The sequence below is a fragment of the Puntigrus tetrazona genome, chromosome 7 (assembly GCF_018831695.1).
Source record: "Puntigrus tetrazona isolate hp1 chromosome 7, ASM1883169v1, whole genome shotgun sequence".
NCBI lineage: Eukaryota > Metazoa > Chordata > Actinopteri > Cypriniformes > Cyprinidae > Puntigrus > Puntigrus tetrazona.
In genome coordinates, this window is record NC_056705.1 from 39,296,451 (window position 1) to 39,312,276 (window position 15,826).

Sequence of the window (15,826 nt, forward strand, 5' to 3'; positions counted from 1 at the left end):
TTAACTTAATTAGCGTTTTGCATAATCTTTTACCGAGCTTTAAAGAATTGCTATTTTGACATACTAAAGCATGCAAAGTACTCAAATTTGTGCTAAATAAGAGCTAAAATTAATATTTCAAATGCACTCAATTTAACTTCTTCACTAAACATTTGTAGTAAGAAATATATTTAAATGCATGACATAAAGTAAATAAATGACAGTTGGGTATGTTTTATTATAAATAAGCAGTACTTTAACCGTACTTCAAAAGGCAAAAGTAGTAATAATAAAACTGCATATAAAAGGCAGACTTCAACAAATCAAAAAGCATTCTAAATCTGAGCTATTTATTGCATTTAATATAAATTTAACTTATAATATGCTTCCATCTGACATGCAATTAAGTGACTGAAAACATGAAAAAATTAGTACTTTTTTCTAAACATGTACTACATTTTTTTATGAAGGTATAGTAATAGAAAAAAGCACAAGTACCAGTCCATCAAAGAAAGGAGGAGGCTTTATGTAAGTAGAGTTGGGATCCCAGGTATAGAGCTTGTCAGAAGGAGCTTTCAGAGAGTTCCAGCGTTCGTTCACTTTCTAAACAGGGAAACAGACGGACACTACGGTATCAGCCAAGCGTGTTTTTCGTTAACCAGACACCGTACCGATTCACCAAAAAGGAGTTTGTTAGTCAACAACACCTCAACTTTCTCATAGACCTCCTTAAACATGGCAGGGATGACGAACTGTCTCTCCACCGCCTGGATTTCTTCCCGCGTGGGCCAGACGTCCCTCAGGAACACCTCTTTTCCCTGGGAGTTCACAGCTGGACACACACACACACACACACACACACACACACACAGAGAAACATGAGCGCTCTCGATGATCTTAAGGGAGAGCCGACCACTGGCGAGGTTAAACATCACTCACCCAAAGGCTCTTTTTCAAAGTCTATTCTCACGGTGCCTGCTATAGCGTAGGCGATGACCAGAGGAGGAGAGGCCAGGTAATTGGCTCGTGTGTTGGGATGGACGCGACCCTCGAAGTTTCTGTTTCCAGACAGGACGCCGGCAGCAACCAGATCACCCTGAGACCGGAGGAAATCCTTCAAACCGCTCTCGATTTCAATATAATCATACAAAACCTTTATAGAGCGGACGCTTGCTCACCTGAGTAACCGCCTCTACGACCGGCTCTGGGAGAGGCCCACTGTTTCCAATACAGGTCATGCAGCCGTAACCGACCACCTCGAAACTGAATGTGATACAAGTAAATGATCAGTAATGTTGCTATTTTTATTTCTATCTAAATTGTTTTACTACTTGAAATAAAGGTGAAATGCAATGCAAATGTGCATCGAAAAACAAAAAAAAACTAACCAAAAAAAAAAAAAAAAAAAAATAGAATGAAAATCAGAACCGTTGCCTCGGCAACTAGCTGTTCTAAAGTATTTAAATACTAAAATTCTAAAAAAAAAATTATATTCTATAAAGTAGATTAGTTAAGTGCTAAAATGACTAAACTGCATTAAAATAAATTAAAGCTAAATAGAAATATATATTTAAAAAAAATAAAATAGTTCAAGAGATGAAATTACTAATCTAAAGCTTAAAGTGAATCAAATAAAAACTAATTAAAAAAAGCTTATTAAAATACTATAATAGTACAAAAAAATTACACTGGGGCTATTCACGCAATGTTTTTTTTGCATTAAATGGTAACAAAATAAAGCAGTTTCCATAATATATTCATTTTCAAATATGAGCTCCTCACCCTAGCTGTGAGAGGAGGATGTCACCGTTTATCCTACTCTACTCTTTTGAGTGAGTTTCTTGGCGTTTCTTTTGTGCAATATTTTAAAATGCGCATAAAAAAAGGTGGCATAGGCAGTCAGACTTTGGCTACGGTGACTCCACCCTGCCTGGAGAAAGACTGGCCGCTCTTTAAGGTAGTGCGGCTTCACTGCCTGAGAAAGAGCCTTTACAGCCTTCACACTGAGACCAGCCTTTACAGCCTTCTGCGCCAAAAGACCTGGCAGAAATAAAGAATTAGCATTACCTTACTGTAGAAACCACACGACATATACAGCTGTGACGTGACAAAAAATACATTTGGAGGACGTTGACATGTTTATAACGAGCCTCTAAACAGGTGGGTCACGGCCTAAAAAACGACTGGCAAACATTTTTATATATAATATAATTAATGAATATAATTAAAAATAAATAAACAAAAATAAATAAATTATATATATATATATATATATATATATATATATATATATATATATATATATATATATATATAGTAGTATATTATTAAATATTTAAACTTTTAATTTCATGACTCGTGACTTTTTGAGTACGCTGGTATTCTCCTATTTGTTAAAATTTTGACTGCACTGTATCACGTAAAAGTTTTAACAGCGAAAACAGTGTTAATGTTTTAAGAGTTTAAAGAGTCAAGATTCACTTAGAGCAAGAATAAACATGTCTTTCGTTGCCCACAATGTGTTTTACATTGTTGCATGAAACTACTGAAAGCCAAGAGACATTTAATAACTACACAGTTCATGGAAATGCTAAAAAGAAAAAAAAAAATTAAATTATTTAAATACAAAAATGTAATTACATTTTTAAAGTAATTACTTAAAACCTATACAGAAACATAAATGTCAAATAAAAACGAAAATTAAATAATTAGGAAGGATTTAAAGAGTCCATGCTTTTTTGGAGGCCCTTTTCTATGCACTTCTGAAATATGAAAAAGAGCCTGTGATAACCCTCTTTCTTCGGATGGCATCCGTGTGGACAGACACGTACCTGCTCCCAGCATGACTGAGGGGTTGCTGGTGTTGGTACAGCTGGTGATGGCGGCGATGACCACGGATCCGTGAGACAGCGAGTACTCGGCTCCGTTAAACTGAAAGGGCACTCGAACATCATGACGCTCAGGAGCCACCTGGAATCCTTTGAAGCCTTGCTGTACACAGCACAGCACACACACACACACACACACACAGACACACACACAGACACACACACAGACAGACACACACAGACAGACACACACACACAGACACACACACACAGACACACACACAGACACACACACAGACACACACAGACACACAGCACTTAATACTGAAGCACCGCTTCAAAGAGCCAGATCGAAACCTGACTATTGTGGATTTTATGACTTTACAGTTACGGCCACAGCTCATGTATGTTAGCTTTGAGGCTAGAAGTGAACAAGTTCAACTGTATCTTCACACTTGACGTTTTTCAAAGGGAAGTATGCGACTCTGGACCACAAAACCAGTCATGAGGGGCAGGATTTTGAAATTGAAATTTATTCCTATACTGGCACACACATAAAAAAAAATCTAATTTGGCAAATGATGATTGTGATAATAAAAAAAAAGTCATAGCATTATGTCAATTTTAACTTTTTGTAATATTTTTGACCATCACAAGACTCTGCTGTAACAAATTTGTCAAAAGTTTGCCTTCATAATATTTTTGTCAATTTCAATTTACGCCTGACTTCAATATAAATGATTATCGCAGAACATTTACTATGTTTCACATTTACATTTTTTGTCAGTCATGGCTTTGTCCTCATTTTTAACTTTCTCATAATTACGACCGTGCCGTAATTTTATTCCAATGGCTCACCATTTAAACAAATAATCTGCTAATAATTATGAATTCGCAGCAACGTTGATTTATGCTTCTTGCTCTATCATGAGCTCGAGCTATAATCAAGCACGGGCAGTTATTTAATAATTCTGACCATCCTACACTTCTTTGTATCATAATTATACCTTTTTATTTCAGAACTAATGATTTCGTATTTCAGCTTGTATCTCAAAATTATGATTTCTATTTAGCAGAAACACTCTAGCTTCGGCTCCACACCTGCCTGTTGAATGCCGCGTTATCTCTAGATTCAAAGGCAGTGTGTGTCTTGTGGTGTGTTTCCGTGTCATGTACCTTGGACCCTAAACATGTTTCGAAGTCCTGCTTCATCTCCGACACAGCCACCTTGTCCTGTGGCCGCTTGGGACCGCTGCAGCAGGGCACGACCGTGCTGAGATCCAACTCAACAACCTGCGTCAGACAGGCATATTAATAACAGTCATAGGTATTTTGTGCAGAAAAAAAGTTCAGAACTTTTACAATCACAATTAATGGCAAAATTAATGTTTGGAAAGGTACACTTATAATTCCTATATTGTAAAAAAACAACTGGCAGCTGTGGTACGGAAACATACGGTAACATATGGTAACATACAATAACATACGGTAACATACGGCAACATACGGCAACATACGGTAACATACGGTAACATACGGCAACATACGGCAACACGGTAACATACGGCAACATACGGCAACACGGTAACATACAGCAACATACGGCAACATACGGCAACATACGGTAACATACGGCAACATACGGTAACATACGGTAACAGTAATATACGGTAACATACGGCAACATACGGTAACATACGGTAACATACGGTAACATACGGTAACAGTAATATACGGTAACATAAGGCAACAGTAATATACGGTAACATAAGGCAACAGTAATATACGGTAACATACGGCAACATATGGTAACATACGGTAACATACGGTAACATACGGTAACAGTAATATACGGTAACATAAGGCAACAGTAATATACGGTAACATACGGCAACATACGGTAACATACGGTAACATACGGCAACAGTAATATACGGCAACATACGGAAACACAGTAATATACGGTAACATACGGCAACATACGGTAACAGTAATATACGGTAACATATGGCAACACAGTAACATACGGCAACATACGGTAACACAGTAATATACGGTAACATACGGCAACATACGGCAACATACGGCAACACAGTAATATACGGCAACATACAGCAACATAGTAAAATACGGCAACATACAGCAACATACGGCAACACTGTTTTAAGTTTTTAGGATTTAACTCAAATTTACAGTTAAATACTGTAATTTCATCAACTGATATAATGCTAATATACCAACCTGTTAAAGTACTAAAATCTGTTTTGTACTTTTTGAAATACACTGATAACCACCAAAAGCAGGTAGTGATGAGAAAGTCACGCGATGAACCAAAGCCCATCACAAACAGCTTTTAAAAAGTAACACATATACACACAAAACACTAAACAGAAATACGCAATAAACATTCATTTAACATGTAACATGCAACCATAATAAACATAACCGATAAGAAAAACTAAAAAGAAACTAATTCAAACTAAACTTGAAATGCAATGCAGAGAATTGTAAGAACATCAATTTAAGGTTTTTCCCTGTTAACTTTACAGAAATGTACTGTTTAACAGGTTTTTACTCTACTATTTTTTTCTGTTAAAAATCACAGTATTTTTTACCGTGTACTGACACACTACAGCAAAAGATAGAAAGAACACACTTAAAGGAACTAACTTAAGAAATAACTATTTTTAGCTGGTGAATATACTAGTGTATTTTGGCCATCGCTGTGTATCTGTGAACAGCAGATATGTGGGAAAGAGTGGGTTTAGATGTGGTACCTGAGTGAACTGTGGATCTTGAGCGGTGTTACTGTAGTCTCTGAACATGCCCACCGCTTTCAGATACTTCTCAATGTAACTCAGCTTCTCAGTGTCCCTCCCTTAAACACACAGGAGTAAAACATGACCAATCTGTTGCAGAAAGTGAATATATATACACACACACACACACACACACATACATATACACACATACACACATTAATCGTTTGACACACACACACACACACACACACACACATATATATATATATATATATCATATATATACAGCATAACATACTAAACTAACTGCATTTAATATTATATATATACACATATATATGTGCTGAAGAAGCTTTTAAAAGGTTTCCTAGAAGCTTTTAAAAGGTTTCCGTACCCGTCTGCTTCAGATAATGAATGCTGATCTGGTCTACAGGGAAGAAGGCAGCGGTGGCTCCATACTCAGGGCACATGTTGGCGATGGTGGCGCGGTCAGCGATGGACAGCTGAGCAACACCGGGGCCGAAAAACTCCACGAATTTTCCCACCACCCCAACCTGCCGCAAATGCTGAGCAAAAAAAAAAACATCTAGTGAAACAAAGCAAACCGCGGTCACCGTGAAATTCAGATATTTGGCGAGACGCGTGTACCTTGGTGACAGTGAGCACGATGTCAGTGGAGGTGATGTATTTGTTGGGTGTTCCCTGTAGTTTGTAGCCGATGACCTCTGGCAGCACCATACTGATGGGTTGACCCAACATGACCGCCTCCGCCTCGATGCCACCAACACCTGCTCCCAAAGATCAGAGCTTGTTTATCAAGATTCTACCCAATTTATAAATGTCTTTCTCTTCATTGACAAACCCAACAGTGACTACACAATGTATTAACAAAAGCAAATTAACGCTTTATTAAGCTACATGCACTTACTGTTATAACGACAATTAATTACGTAACCCTAATCCAAACCACAATCCTAACCCTAACCATTATAGTAAGTATACGTAGTTAATTAATATTACTCACGGAAAATGTATAATTATATTGTAACAAGGAAAACTTAAAATAAAGCGTAACCAAAAATAACATTGACATTATGAGATTGAAATTCTGTCATTAAAAAAAGTTGAAATGGTCAACTTATGTACGTGAAATATAATGAGACACACAAAAAAGTATGAGATAAGCCACAATTATGGCAAATATTACATGCAGCATGATGAGATAAAAATATTTGAAATAATTATAAGTGACATGCATTACGACATATCCATGAAATGTCAAAATTATGAGAGACTAAGGCTAACTATGGAAAAGCGAAATTGTCATAATTACACATACGATGACTCATACCTAGCATATACAAATTATGAGATACCAAGACATGATTCTGAGATGAAAAGTTGTTAAGAGAATGACATGCAAAAAAAAAATCTGAATTTTTAATCTCATGAAAGCTGAAACTGGCATAGTTATAACTTATGAACTATGACTTGAACATTAACGTGTCAAAATGATGAGATGCCAGATAAAGAGATGATATGAAAGTCATTGTTATGAGATAAAAAGCTGCAACTGTCATAAATGCGCCAGAATTACGGCCTATACCTTACATTATAAGTCAACTATAAGAAAGTCAGTATTATGATGCAAGCATGACTTAAGTGCTCATAATTTATGTTTTATGTAGCCTATGTCATAATTATGACATAATATCAACTCATTAATTAAGTCATGCCAAAAACGATAAATGTAAAAGTAACTAAAGATGTTCCACAAGTAAGAAATCTTGTGGTTGAGTGGCGCTCACCCCAGCCCAGCACTCCCAGCCCGTCGATCATGGTGGTGTGGGAGTCCGTCCCCACCAGACTGTCGGGGTAGTAGTACCCTTCCCGCTCAAACACGACCCTGGCCAGGTACTCCAGGTTGACCTGATGGACTATTCCCGAGCCTGGAGGAATGATCCGCATGTTCCGGAGCGCTTTAGAACCCCACTGAGGACCGATACGAACAGTTCTCAAGAAATCATCCTCGTCGCATCGAACGTGTCAAGTACGGAAGGGGAACGTTACCTTCAAGAACTCAAATCGTTCTCGGTTCCTTTCAAATTCAAGGTCTTGGTTCTTCTGAAGGCTGTCAGACCTTTAAGAACAGAAAAGGTTAGGAACTTTTTGTACCGAACCGTTGAAATGATTATATACGCTTTATAAAAAATTAGCACATTTTAAGACGAGTGACATTTGTGTTTATTTTTCATTTTCAGAGCATTTGGGAGATCACAAAAATATGTGAACGAGAAAAACAAAAAAGAACTGTGTTTAATTGTACTGAATGAACACTTGTAGTGGAAAAAAAACTGTACTTACAGATAATATAATAAAAGCCTCCATAATGTACTTAAAGTGCTCTATTTTCAAATACTAATACTAAAAGTGTACTGTTCTATTTTGAGACGCCATAAATATGCACTTTTAACATACTATCTTTTAACTACTGTTTTTTTATGTATTTATTTACCACTTGCAGCACACTTAAGTGTACTATTGTATGAAAGATATACATTTTTTAAAACAAAGATAGTACGTTAAAAGCGCATTTTAGTTCATATTCATGGTGTCGCAAAATAGAACAGTTAAGTACACTTAGATGATCTTAAGAAGTACTAAAAAATTATTTCTAGCATGTTAAGTACAAAAATAGCGCACTTTAATTACATTATGTGCAAGTTCTTTTTTTTTTTTTTACGTGGGTTAATAATCTTGTGCTTTTAAAAAGTACACTTTTGGATGTGCTGAATAACATACTTAAGCGCATGAAAAGAATATCAGAATTTTAATAGTAGTGCGTTATTCAATATTACATTAAATGTACAAAATTAAAGTATATTTAGCCTTGTCTGTAAATTCAGCAGCACACTATAACCACACAGTACTTCAGAGACAAACTAAATAATTACGATATTACAAATAAAGACGTTCTTTAGTGCTACTTAAGTAGGTCAAAAAGCACTTAGAATGCATAAAACTATATAATGCATTTCACTTACATTAAGTGTTTAACAAGTGAAGTTTAGTATCTGAAACTAAACTCATTACAATCTTTTAAAATTAACCCTAAAGTGAAATACTCATTTTAAAAGTATGCTTAAGTGCACTTTGTGATTAAGCACTTAAAGGCAAAGCTCCTGATTTGTAGAAGGTAGATATTCAGGGGAAAAACCTGTGAACCTTTTTAGCTGAAAAACAGCTTTGAGAAACTATTTTCAATGGCAAAGACCTACTTCCTGTTGAAGTCGACCTGAATGGAGTGATCTATGACGAGGTCTGCCGGACACACCGGGTTAATCTTCTCCGGGTCGCCCTGTAGTTTTTTCACTGCGTCGCGCATGGCTGCAAAGTCGACCACTGCAGGAACGCCCCTGTTCGCAGAGAGCGGACGATGAGGCAAGCGCGTAACGGGCAGACGAAAGGCAGCAGGTTACGGAGATGCGCTCAAAACCTACGTGAAGTCTTGCAGGATGACTCGGGCCGGTCTGAAAGGCACCTCCACGGTCTGGCTCTGCGTCACCTTCCAGTTGAGGATCTTCTCCACGTCCTCCGTCTTCACCAGGAACTCGTCACAGTTCCTCACGGCGGACTCCAGCAGCACACGGATGGAGAAGGGGAGCTGGTCTTCAGGCAAACGTACAGAGAGGAGCACGGTCAGGTGGAGCCAAGCACGGACTAGATGAAGAGTTTGATAACTATCCGATATAATGTTCATTTAAAGAGCGCTGCTATTCTACAAATAGTCATCATTTGCCATGGATTGTGGGTATACGTGTCAAATTATTAATGTGGACATGTATTAAAAGGAGGAGTAACAGACTACAATTACAGCATTTTCTGTGATATAGCGTTTTTACTAAATGTAATCAGACCTAGAAGTTATATTACATTTCTACTCTAAATGTATGCAACTATGGAAGACCAATAATTAAAAAAAGCACTTCAAACAATCAGAACAATAACATTTCGCCATTAATTCGTTTGCTACAATTTATACAAATATTCCTGATTTTGATCATTAATATAAATCTATGCCTGCATCCTAACTGAAGCTACTTTATGAGAAAAAATAAAATAAAATAATAAAACTGAGACTTTGGATATAAGTGTCTGCTAAATGACTAAATGTGTGATATCTATTTTGTTAAAAAGAAGAATGACTGGAATAGCGTAAAGACTCTGAAAACATAATCTTTGTCAAAACCACAATTAACCGTCTGGTTTTTACCGATTTCACACTGCAGCAAAAATCTGCCTTTAAACGTGAAAGAAATAAAAATGTGACATTCGCCGTGATAATTATCGCTAACGACGGACATGAACAACCATTTTGTGATTAATTTTTTGGGTGGCGTCGCTCAGCCCAAGTCGCTTCCCATACGAAATCCCCGCAGCTGCTGTAACTTTTACTGGATTCAACGAGGCACGATTGCAAAACACTTACCATATCTGGGGTCTTTGAGCTTTTTAAGGTTAAAGAACTTGTGGTCGGGCTTCTGGGGGTCCAGAGGCTCGATGGTGTGTGCGTAAGGGTTCGTCATAACTAAAAACACACTTCCCCACCGCGCACACGTCAACCTTTAGCTGAGAGAAATAACAAAACACTTTTTGTAGCGCATTTTAAAACTTGCATGTGCATTCATGAAATAAAAGAGCACTTAAGTGCAGGTCTACTTAAAGGCAGACTTAACGCACTTGAGTACAAATGCCAAAAGTGAAAGTACATTTTAAATCATTTTAAATCATTAACTTTTGTCGTGCTTTGAAGCAGCACTAACGTATTTTAAACTCTAGTGTTTCATCCAATATCACATTTAAAACTTAAGCTAACCATTTAAAAGTACTGCATTGCAACTACATCATTGCAAGTGTGTAATTAAAATATTGAAATGTATAAATAATGCGACTCTACTTTAAATAGAGCGTCTTAACTACTACGTACTTAATTGTTAGGTAAAGTGTCTCTATTGTGTTTATGCTTAAGCGTGGGTTAAAATTGCAAGGGTTGGATAATTACAGTACAGATGTAATTACAGGAAGGCATTTTTAAATATATGCGCAACGTAAATGTGCTCAATAAGCACACCGTATCAGTTATATAGTTATATGTCTTTTAAATGCACAGCCATACAAGTACGTAATTACAAATATATTTACAAATACAGGACAAGTTTCAGTGAAAATGGCAGTTTAATTTACTGTAAATGTTGTCGGTACATTAAGCAGTACTCTATCCATACAAGATAGAGAATAGAATTGCATAAATCTTTTTACTACTTAAGTGCACACTCACTTAATTTTACGCTTAAGCTTACAAGTTCTGCTAGCGATTGCATCTACATCTAATATTTTTAAATCAGCTCGCAAATGCAATCATCACGCAATTAAGCATCCATAAAAAACAAAAAAACGATTACATTCACTACACGCTTAAGTGTATTTTTTCGTTCTAAAAGTAAGCTTGACTAGCGTTCGCCGTTCGCCGTTAACAAGCAAATAATAACTGCACCTTTGATCTAAAAGAGTTTCCTGAAAACTCCAGCAAACCTCAGTAATATCGTTTTGCGAATGAGAGCTTTTCCTCCACCTCTATCAAACACCAAAGGGCCGGGGAACTCCCAGAATTCAGCGGTACGTGACAGGCGAGCCGGCAGCACCGCGGATCAAGGAGGCAAAGCTTTATCACTGCTTTATACTCGTCTACAGTTTACATCACAGCCTTGACATCTGCCGGATCTCAGAGGGACGCCAGATCGCTTTTACGCAACGAGATAAACACGATGCTCTCCAAAACGGTCACGGACAAAGCGTCTGCCTTGGATTCAACGCGATGGCCAAAAGAAACGTTTTGGAGCCCAAAAGCAGCAACGGCCAACGATACATCGCATGGCTCCAAAACGATCCACGTCTCTCTTTTGCATGAAATCATTAGGACGGCAAGTAAAAATCACGTTCCATCCATTTCGTGCATGTCCTACTGACTTTAAAATAGTTGTATCTCGGTCAAACGCGGTCCCGTCCTAACAAGCCGTACATGAACGGACGGCTTATTGATTCAGCTTCCGTTGTGACAGGGTTCGTGGTCCGAGGTCAAAAACGCATCTAGATTTTTTGGCCCGGCCGCCGTGCATCAGGCGAGCGGTCAGATCGTGACGTTAAACCAGGACTCGCTGGAATCAGAAGTTAAGCCAACTCTCTTTCTTCACACCAGTTTGCTAACGTTTCGATCAATCCGTTCGTATCTGAATCCTGTCCGATCAGAGGTCCTGGCACGTCTTTAATCGCCACAACAACCACGTGCGTCTACATGCGTGTTTAACCCCTTAAAGGAAAGTTGAAAAAGTTGTGAATATGTGAATTCATGCCACTTCAGAAAACGTTCAATTACTTTGTTCACATGGACTTGATGAGTCTTCATGAATCAAGGTTTTAGTTAAACGCAATTACAGAAACGGCTCGGGTTTTTAATCGGGATTTTCATTTGTGTTTTTTAAGATAAAAGTCTTACGGGTTTGGGTAAGTCATTGATAAAAGTTTTTATTTTTGGGTGAACTACGCAATATCATAAATAAAGCGATATTGCAATAATTGCAAAACCAATTTAGCTGATTTTAGCTTTTGTTTTAACTGTTAAAAATTCTGCATCGAGGGGGAAAACAACAGATAACAGACTGGATCACATCTTATCAAACGATAAGAGATTTGAATAAATTATGAGCGTCGTTATTGTTAACTATTACTGCTAAAAATAATTTCCTTTACTTGAAATAAAGCTGGAATTAAATAAAACATATTAACATCATATTAACAAATAAAGACATGCAAAAAAATTTAAAGGTTAAAAAATATAGGCTATAAAAAAAATTACCTTTAAAAAAAATAAAACTAAAATTGAAAATAATATATTTTATTATATTATTTTAACTAATTGCAAATATGAAAAAAATACTTTAAAAAGTAATGTATTTTAGTTTATTATGGTTTTATTTAAACAATACATTCACGTGTCTACAGCAGTGAGAAGATGATGAGATCGGTTCCCAGGGAATGGGTGAGCTGATAAGATTTAGACACTGAACGCAACGACTTCGTTTAAAATCCAGCAGTCCCACAAAAGTCAAATATTAGATGATTATCGGCGCAGCTTGTACTTTATATCGCTCCACGCTCAAATACTACAAAAGTTCATTCAGGTTTTGCAATAAGTCATCATCACTACAACAGAAAGCTTCAGTTTACAGACCGAGAACTTTAACGATCGTTCAAACCTAGAGGCTAAAAAATGAGGGCAGAGGGGCCCCTGGGGGCCCAGCGTGCTTCATCCCAGCAGGACTCCTCCAGTTAACCAGTTTAACTCAGTTCTCCTGGGAGCTGTTCAGCAGGCAAAGTGGGTTTTCTTCCAGAATTGTGCAACACATCAAACTGAAGGCGAGAATACATGATAAAGAACCGACGGAGCAGGAAGAACAACTAAACGACTGAGGGGCCGAGATTTAAACCATTTAAAGCAGGTTTCTCTCTTCGATGAGAAAGACCCCAAAATGATCGCTGCGGGGAAGACCCCAGTCCTAAAATCTGAAAGGGATCTTATAGTTTCTTGCATAAAGATGGGAAAACTTCACATGCCTGAAATGTTATTTGGAAACTATTTCGTAATGCTTTTCTTTTAACTCATTATAGTGCTGTACCGACATATTTATTTACTTAATTTATTTAGATCAACACTTGTTTTTACTTGTTTGTTTGAACCTAAAAGAAATATATTAATTTGATTTAAAAAAGATTAATTATATATTTGATTGTTTGCTTATTCAGTACACATTTATTTACTTATCTGAATAACATTTTTATTAGTTTTTTTAATCTAAATAAAACAAATGCACCAAAATCTGAAAAAAAAAAAAAAAAAAAACAGATTTAGATGTGTGTTTTTTTTTTATTCACTATACTATGCATTTAATAATTTATGGAAGTTTAATTTATGGTAAAAATATCATTTTTGATTAGTAATATGCATTGCTAAACTTTTTTTTTTGCACCCTCAGATTCCAGATTTACAAATAGTTGTCTCTTGACCAAATATTGTCCCGTCATAAACCATACATTAATGGAAAACTTATTTATTCAGCTTCTGAAGATCAATCTCAGTTTCAAAAACCCGATCCTTATTTTGTGTTTCAAGCTAGACGTGAAATATACCCTCTGGACCACAAAATAAGGGTCAGTTTTTTTGAAAAACCAGTAACAAGTGCATTTTTTCCCAAATCGAGATTTTTGCATAGTTGAATAAACAAGCTTTCCATCGATGTACGGTTTGTTAGGACAGGAACGGGATAATATTTGGTAGAGAGACAACTATTAAATCTAGTATCTGAGGGCGCAAAACTAAATTACAGAGAAAACGACCTTTAAAGTAATACAGATGAACTTCTCAGCAATGCATATTAATGATCAAAAATGTTATATATTAATTATAACAATTATAATATAGTTTTAATATATTTATTTAATATTTATGCTCGGAATCTACAAAATATCTTCTTTAATTAATTAACTAATGATTTGGGCATAAAAAAATCTATTCTTACTCATACAATGTACTTTTGGCTACCTCTGAAAAATATACCCCAGTGAGAGTGACTATACACACACATACATATACACACACACACACACACACACACACACACACACACACACACACACACACACACACACACACAGACACATATATATGTATAAAATATTTAAGCCGTTAAATTGGCCAGGGTCACATGACAAGAAACGTAATTCTCTGTAATTGAAAACATAGGCTATCTGTTTGCAAAATCACCAGGAAATCAGCTCCAGGTTCCTCCAGAGAACCTCAGTCTGATGTCTGAAAACATGAGAGTCGGAGCCAAGAGCAGCAGCCTGAAGGAAATGAATCTGAGGAGATGTCTGCGCCCTTCCAGGCGGTCTCGTGACCCAGTGCCATGCGTTAGACTCTGGACTCGGAGCTTCTCTTTCTTCCGGGAACGCGTTCAGAAAACGATTCGCTGAAAAGCCCGAACAAAGAAAGCATCTCGCAAAAGGCTAACTTGCACCGTTAGCGTGCTCTTTAGCTCCGGTCGCTGGCTAGCTCTCGCTGATATTTCCGTCCGACGAACACAAACACACGGCCGAGCTGTCACCGCGCTCGTGCTAATAACCTGCGTCCTTTTAATACACGACAGCGAGGACCGTCGCGATATTAGCCCGACGGACAACATGCAACGCACTATCCGACCGCATAAGAGCCCGTTGGATCCTCTTACCTCTCGGTGTTGGAGCGGATCCGAGCGCCGCTGTCACTCGATGTTTGGGCTCCGCGATGAACCGAGAACAGCGTGGAGGGGTTTTTACCGTAATCCCTCTAAACGACCGGCACGCGCACCTGCTGCACGTTACAGGCGCTTTTTCAGACCTGCTGATTTATGAAACACCCCGTTTTACCATTCGTGACACGTTTTTGACATTCAGATTATATCTGAATATCAAGAAAACTGCCTTTGCAATTGTCCGAATTAAGTTCTTAGCAATGCATGTTTTTTACGTTACTAGTAAGTAACTCAATGACAGAGAAGTGTCTGTGATAGTAATATGATGTGTCTAATTACATATGTATTGACAAATAATGACTTTTGCTATTTAATTATAATTGTTTTACCACTATCAATGATAAATCCAAATTACTAAATAAATAAAATATTTTATTCTCGTGTTGCTATGTGCCTTTGCTGTCCTAGTTTCACTTTATTTGCCAAATAATATAATTTAATCCTATAATATTTAATTTTGTTCAGATAGCTTCCTATTATCTTGTGTTTTTGTTTTTTTGGGGTCGCTTTTTAACATTCTGTGAAGGGTCTATGAAAAACAGCCTAGAAAAATAGGCTAATTCTGGCACATTTATGTCATTTTTATTAATGTGCATTGCCCCCGTGAACAAATAAACTCTCTCTCTCTCTCAGCGAAACGGAAAACAAGCTACTTTAATCAAAAAATAAGTGTCAAAAGATGTGTAAACTTTTTAAATTAAATGCACTGTAAATTGCACTCATTTTGATTACGTTAGTGTTTAAATCAATCTGAATGATTGATTAATTAATTAATCTAAAGTAGGCCACTTTTCAGATGTAATTGTGATTTGATCGCCCATTTAAAGTGTAACTGTAATTAAATACAGTGAAT

The 15,826-nt window shown here is 37.0% G+C and overlaps 1 protein-coding gene across 1 annotated transcript in view; it reads right to left on the bottom strand.

Annotated features, from left to right (window-relative positions):
* Positions 1–15,058, bottom strand: part of aco1 (aconitase 1, soluble) — a 19,971-nt gene extending 4,913 nt beyond the window's left edge. Inside the window, 16 exon segments of the mRNA XM_043243736.1 lie at positions 478–582; positions 687–811; positions 919–1,075; positions 1,158–1,242; positions 1,905–2,019; positions 2,811–2,970; positions 3,984–4,100; positions 5,585–5,685; positions 5,964–6,135; positions 6,218–6,357; positions 7,378–7,561; positions 7,640–7,709; positions 8,848–8,985; positions 9,070–9,238; positions 10,059–10,198; positions 14,911–15,058. Of these exon segments, the coding sequence (XP_043099671.1) occupies positions 478–582; positions 687–811; positions 919–1,075; positions 1,158–1,242; positions 1,905–2,019; positions 2,811–2,970; positions 3,984–4,100; positions 5,585–5,685; positions 5,964–6,135; positions 6,218–6,357; positions 7,378–7,561; positions 7,640–7,709; positions 8,848–8,985; positions 9,070–9,238; positions 10,059–10,155 (1,935 nt within the window). The 5' untranslated portion in view covers positions 10,156–10,198; positions 14,911–15,058.
* Positions 15,059–15,826: the final 768 nt, after the last annotated feature.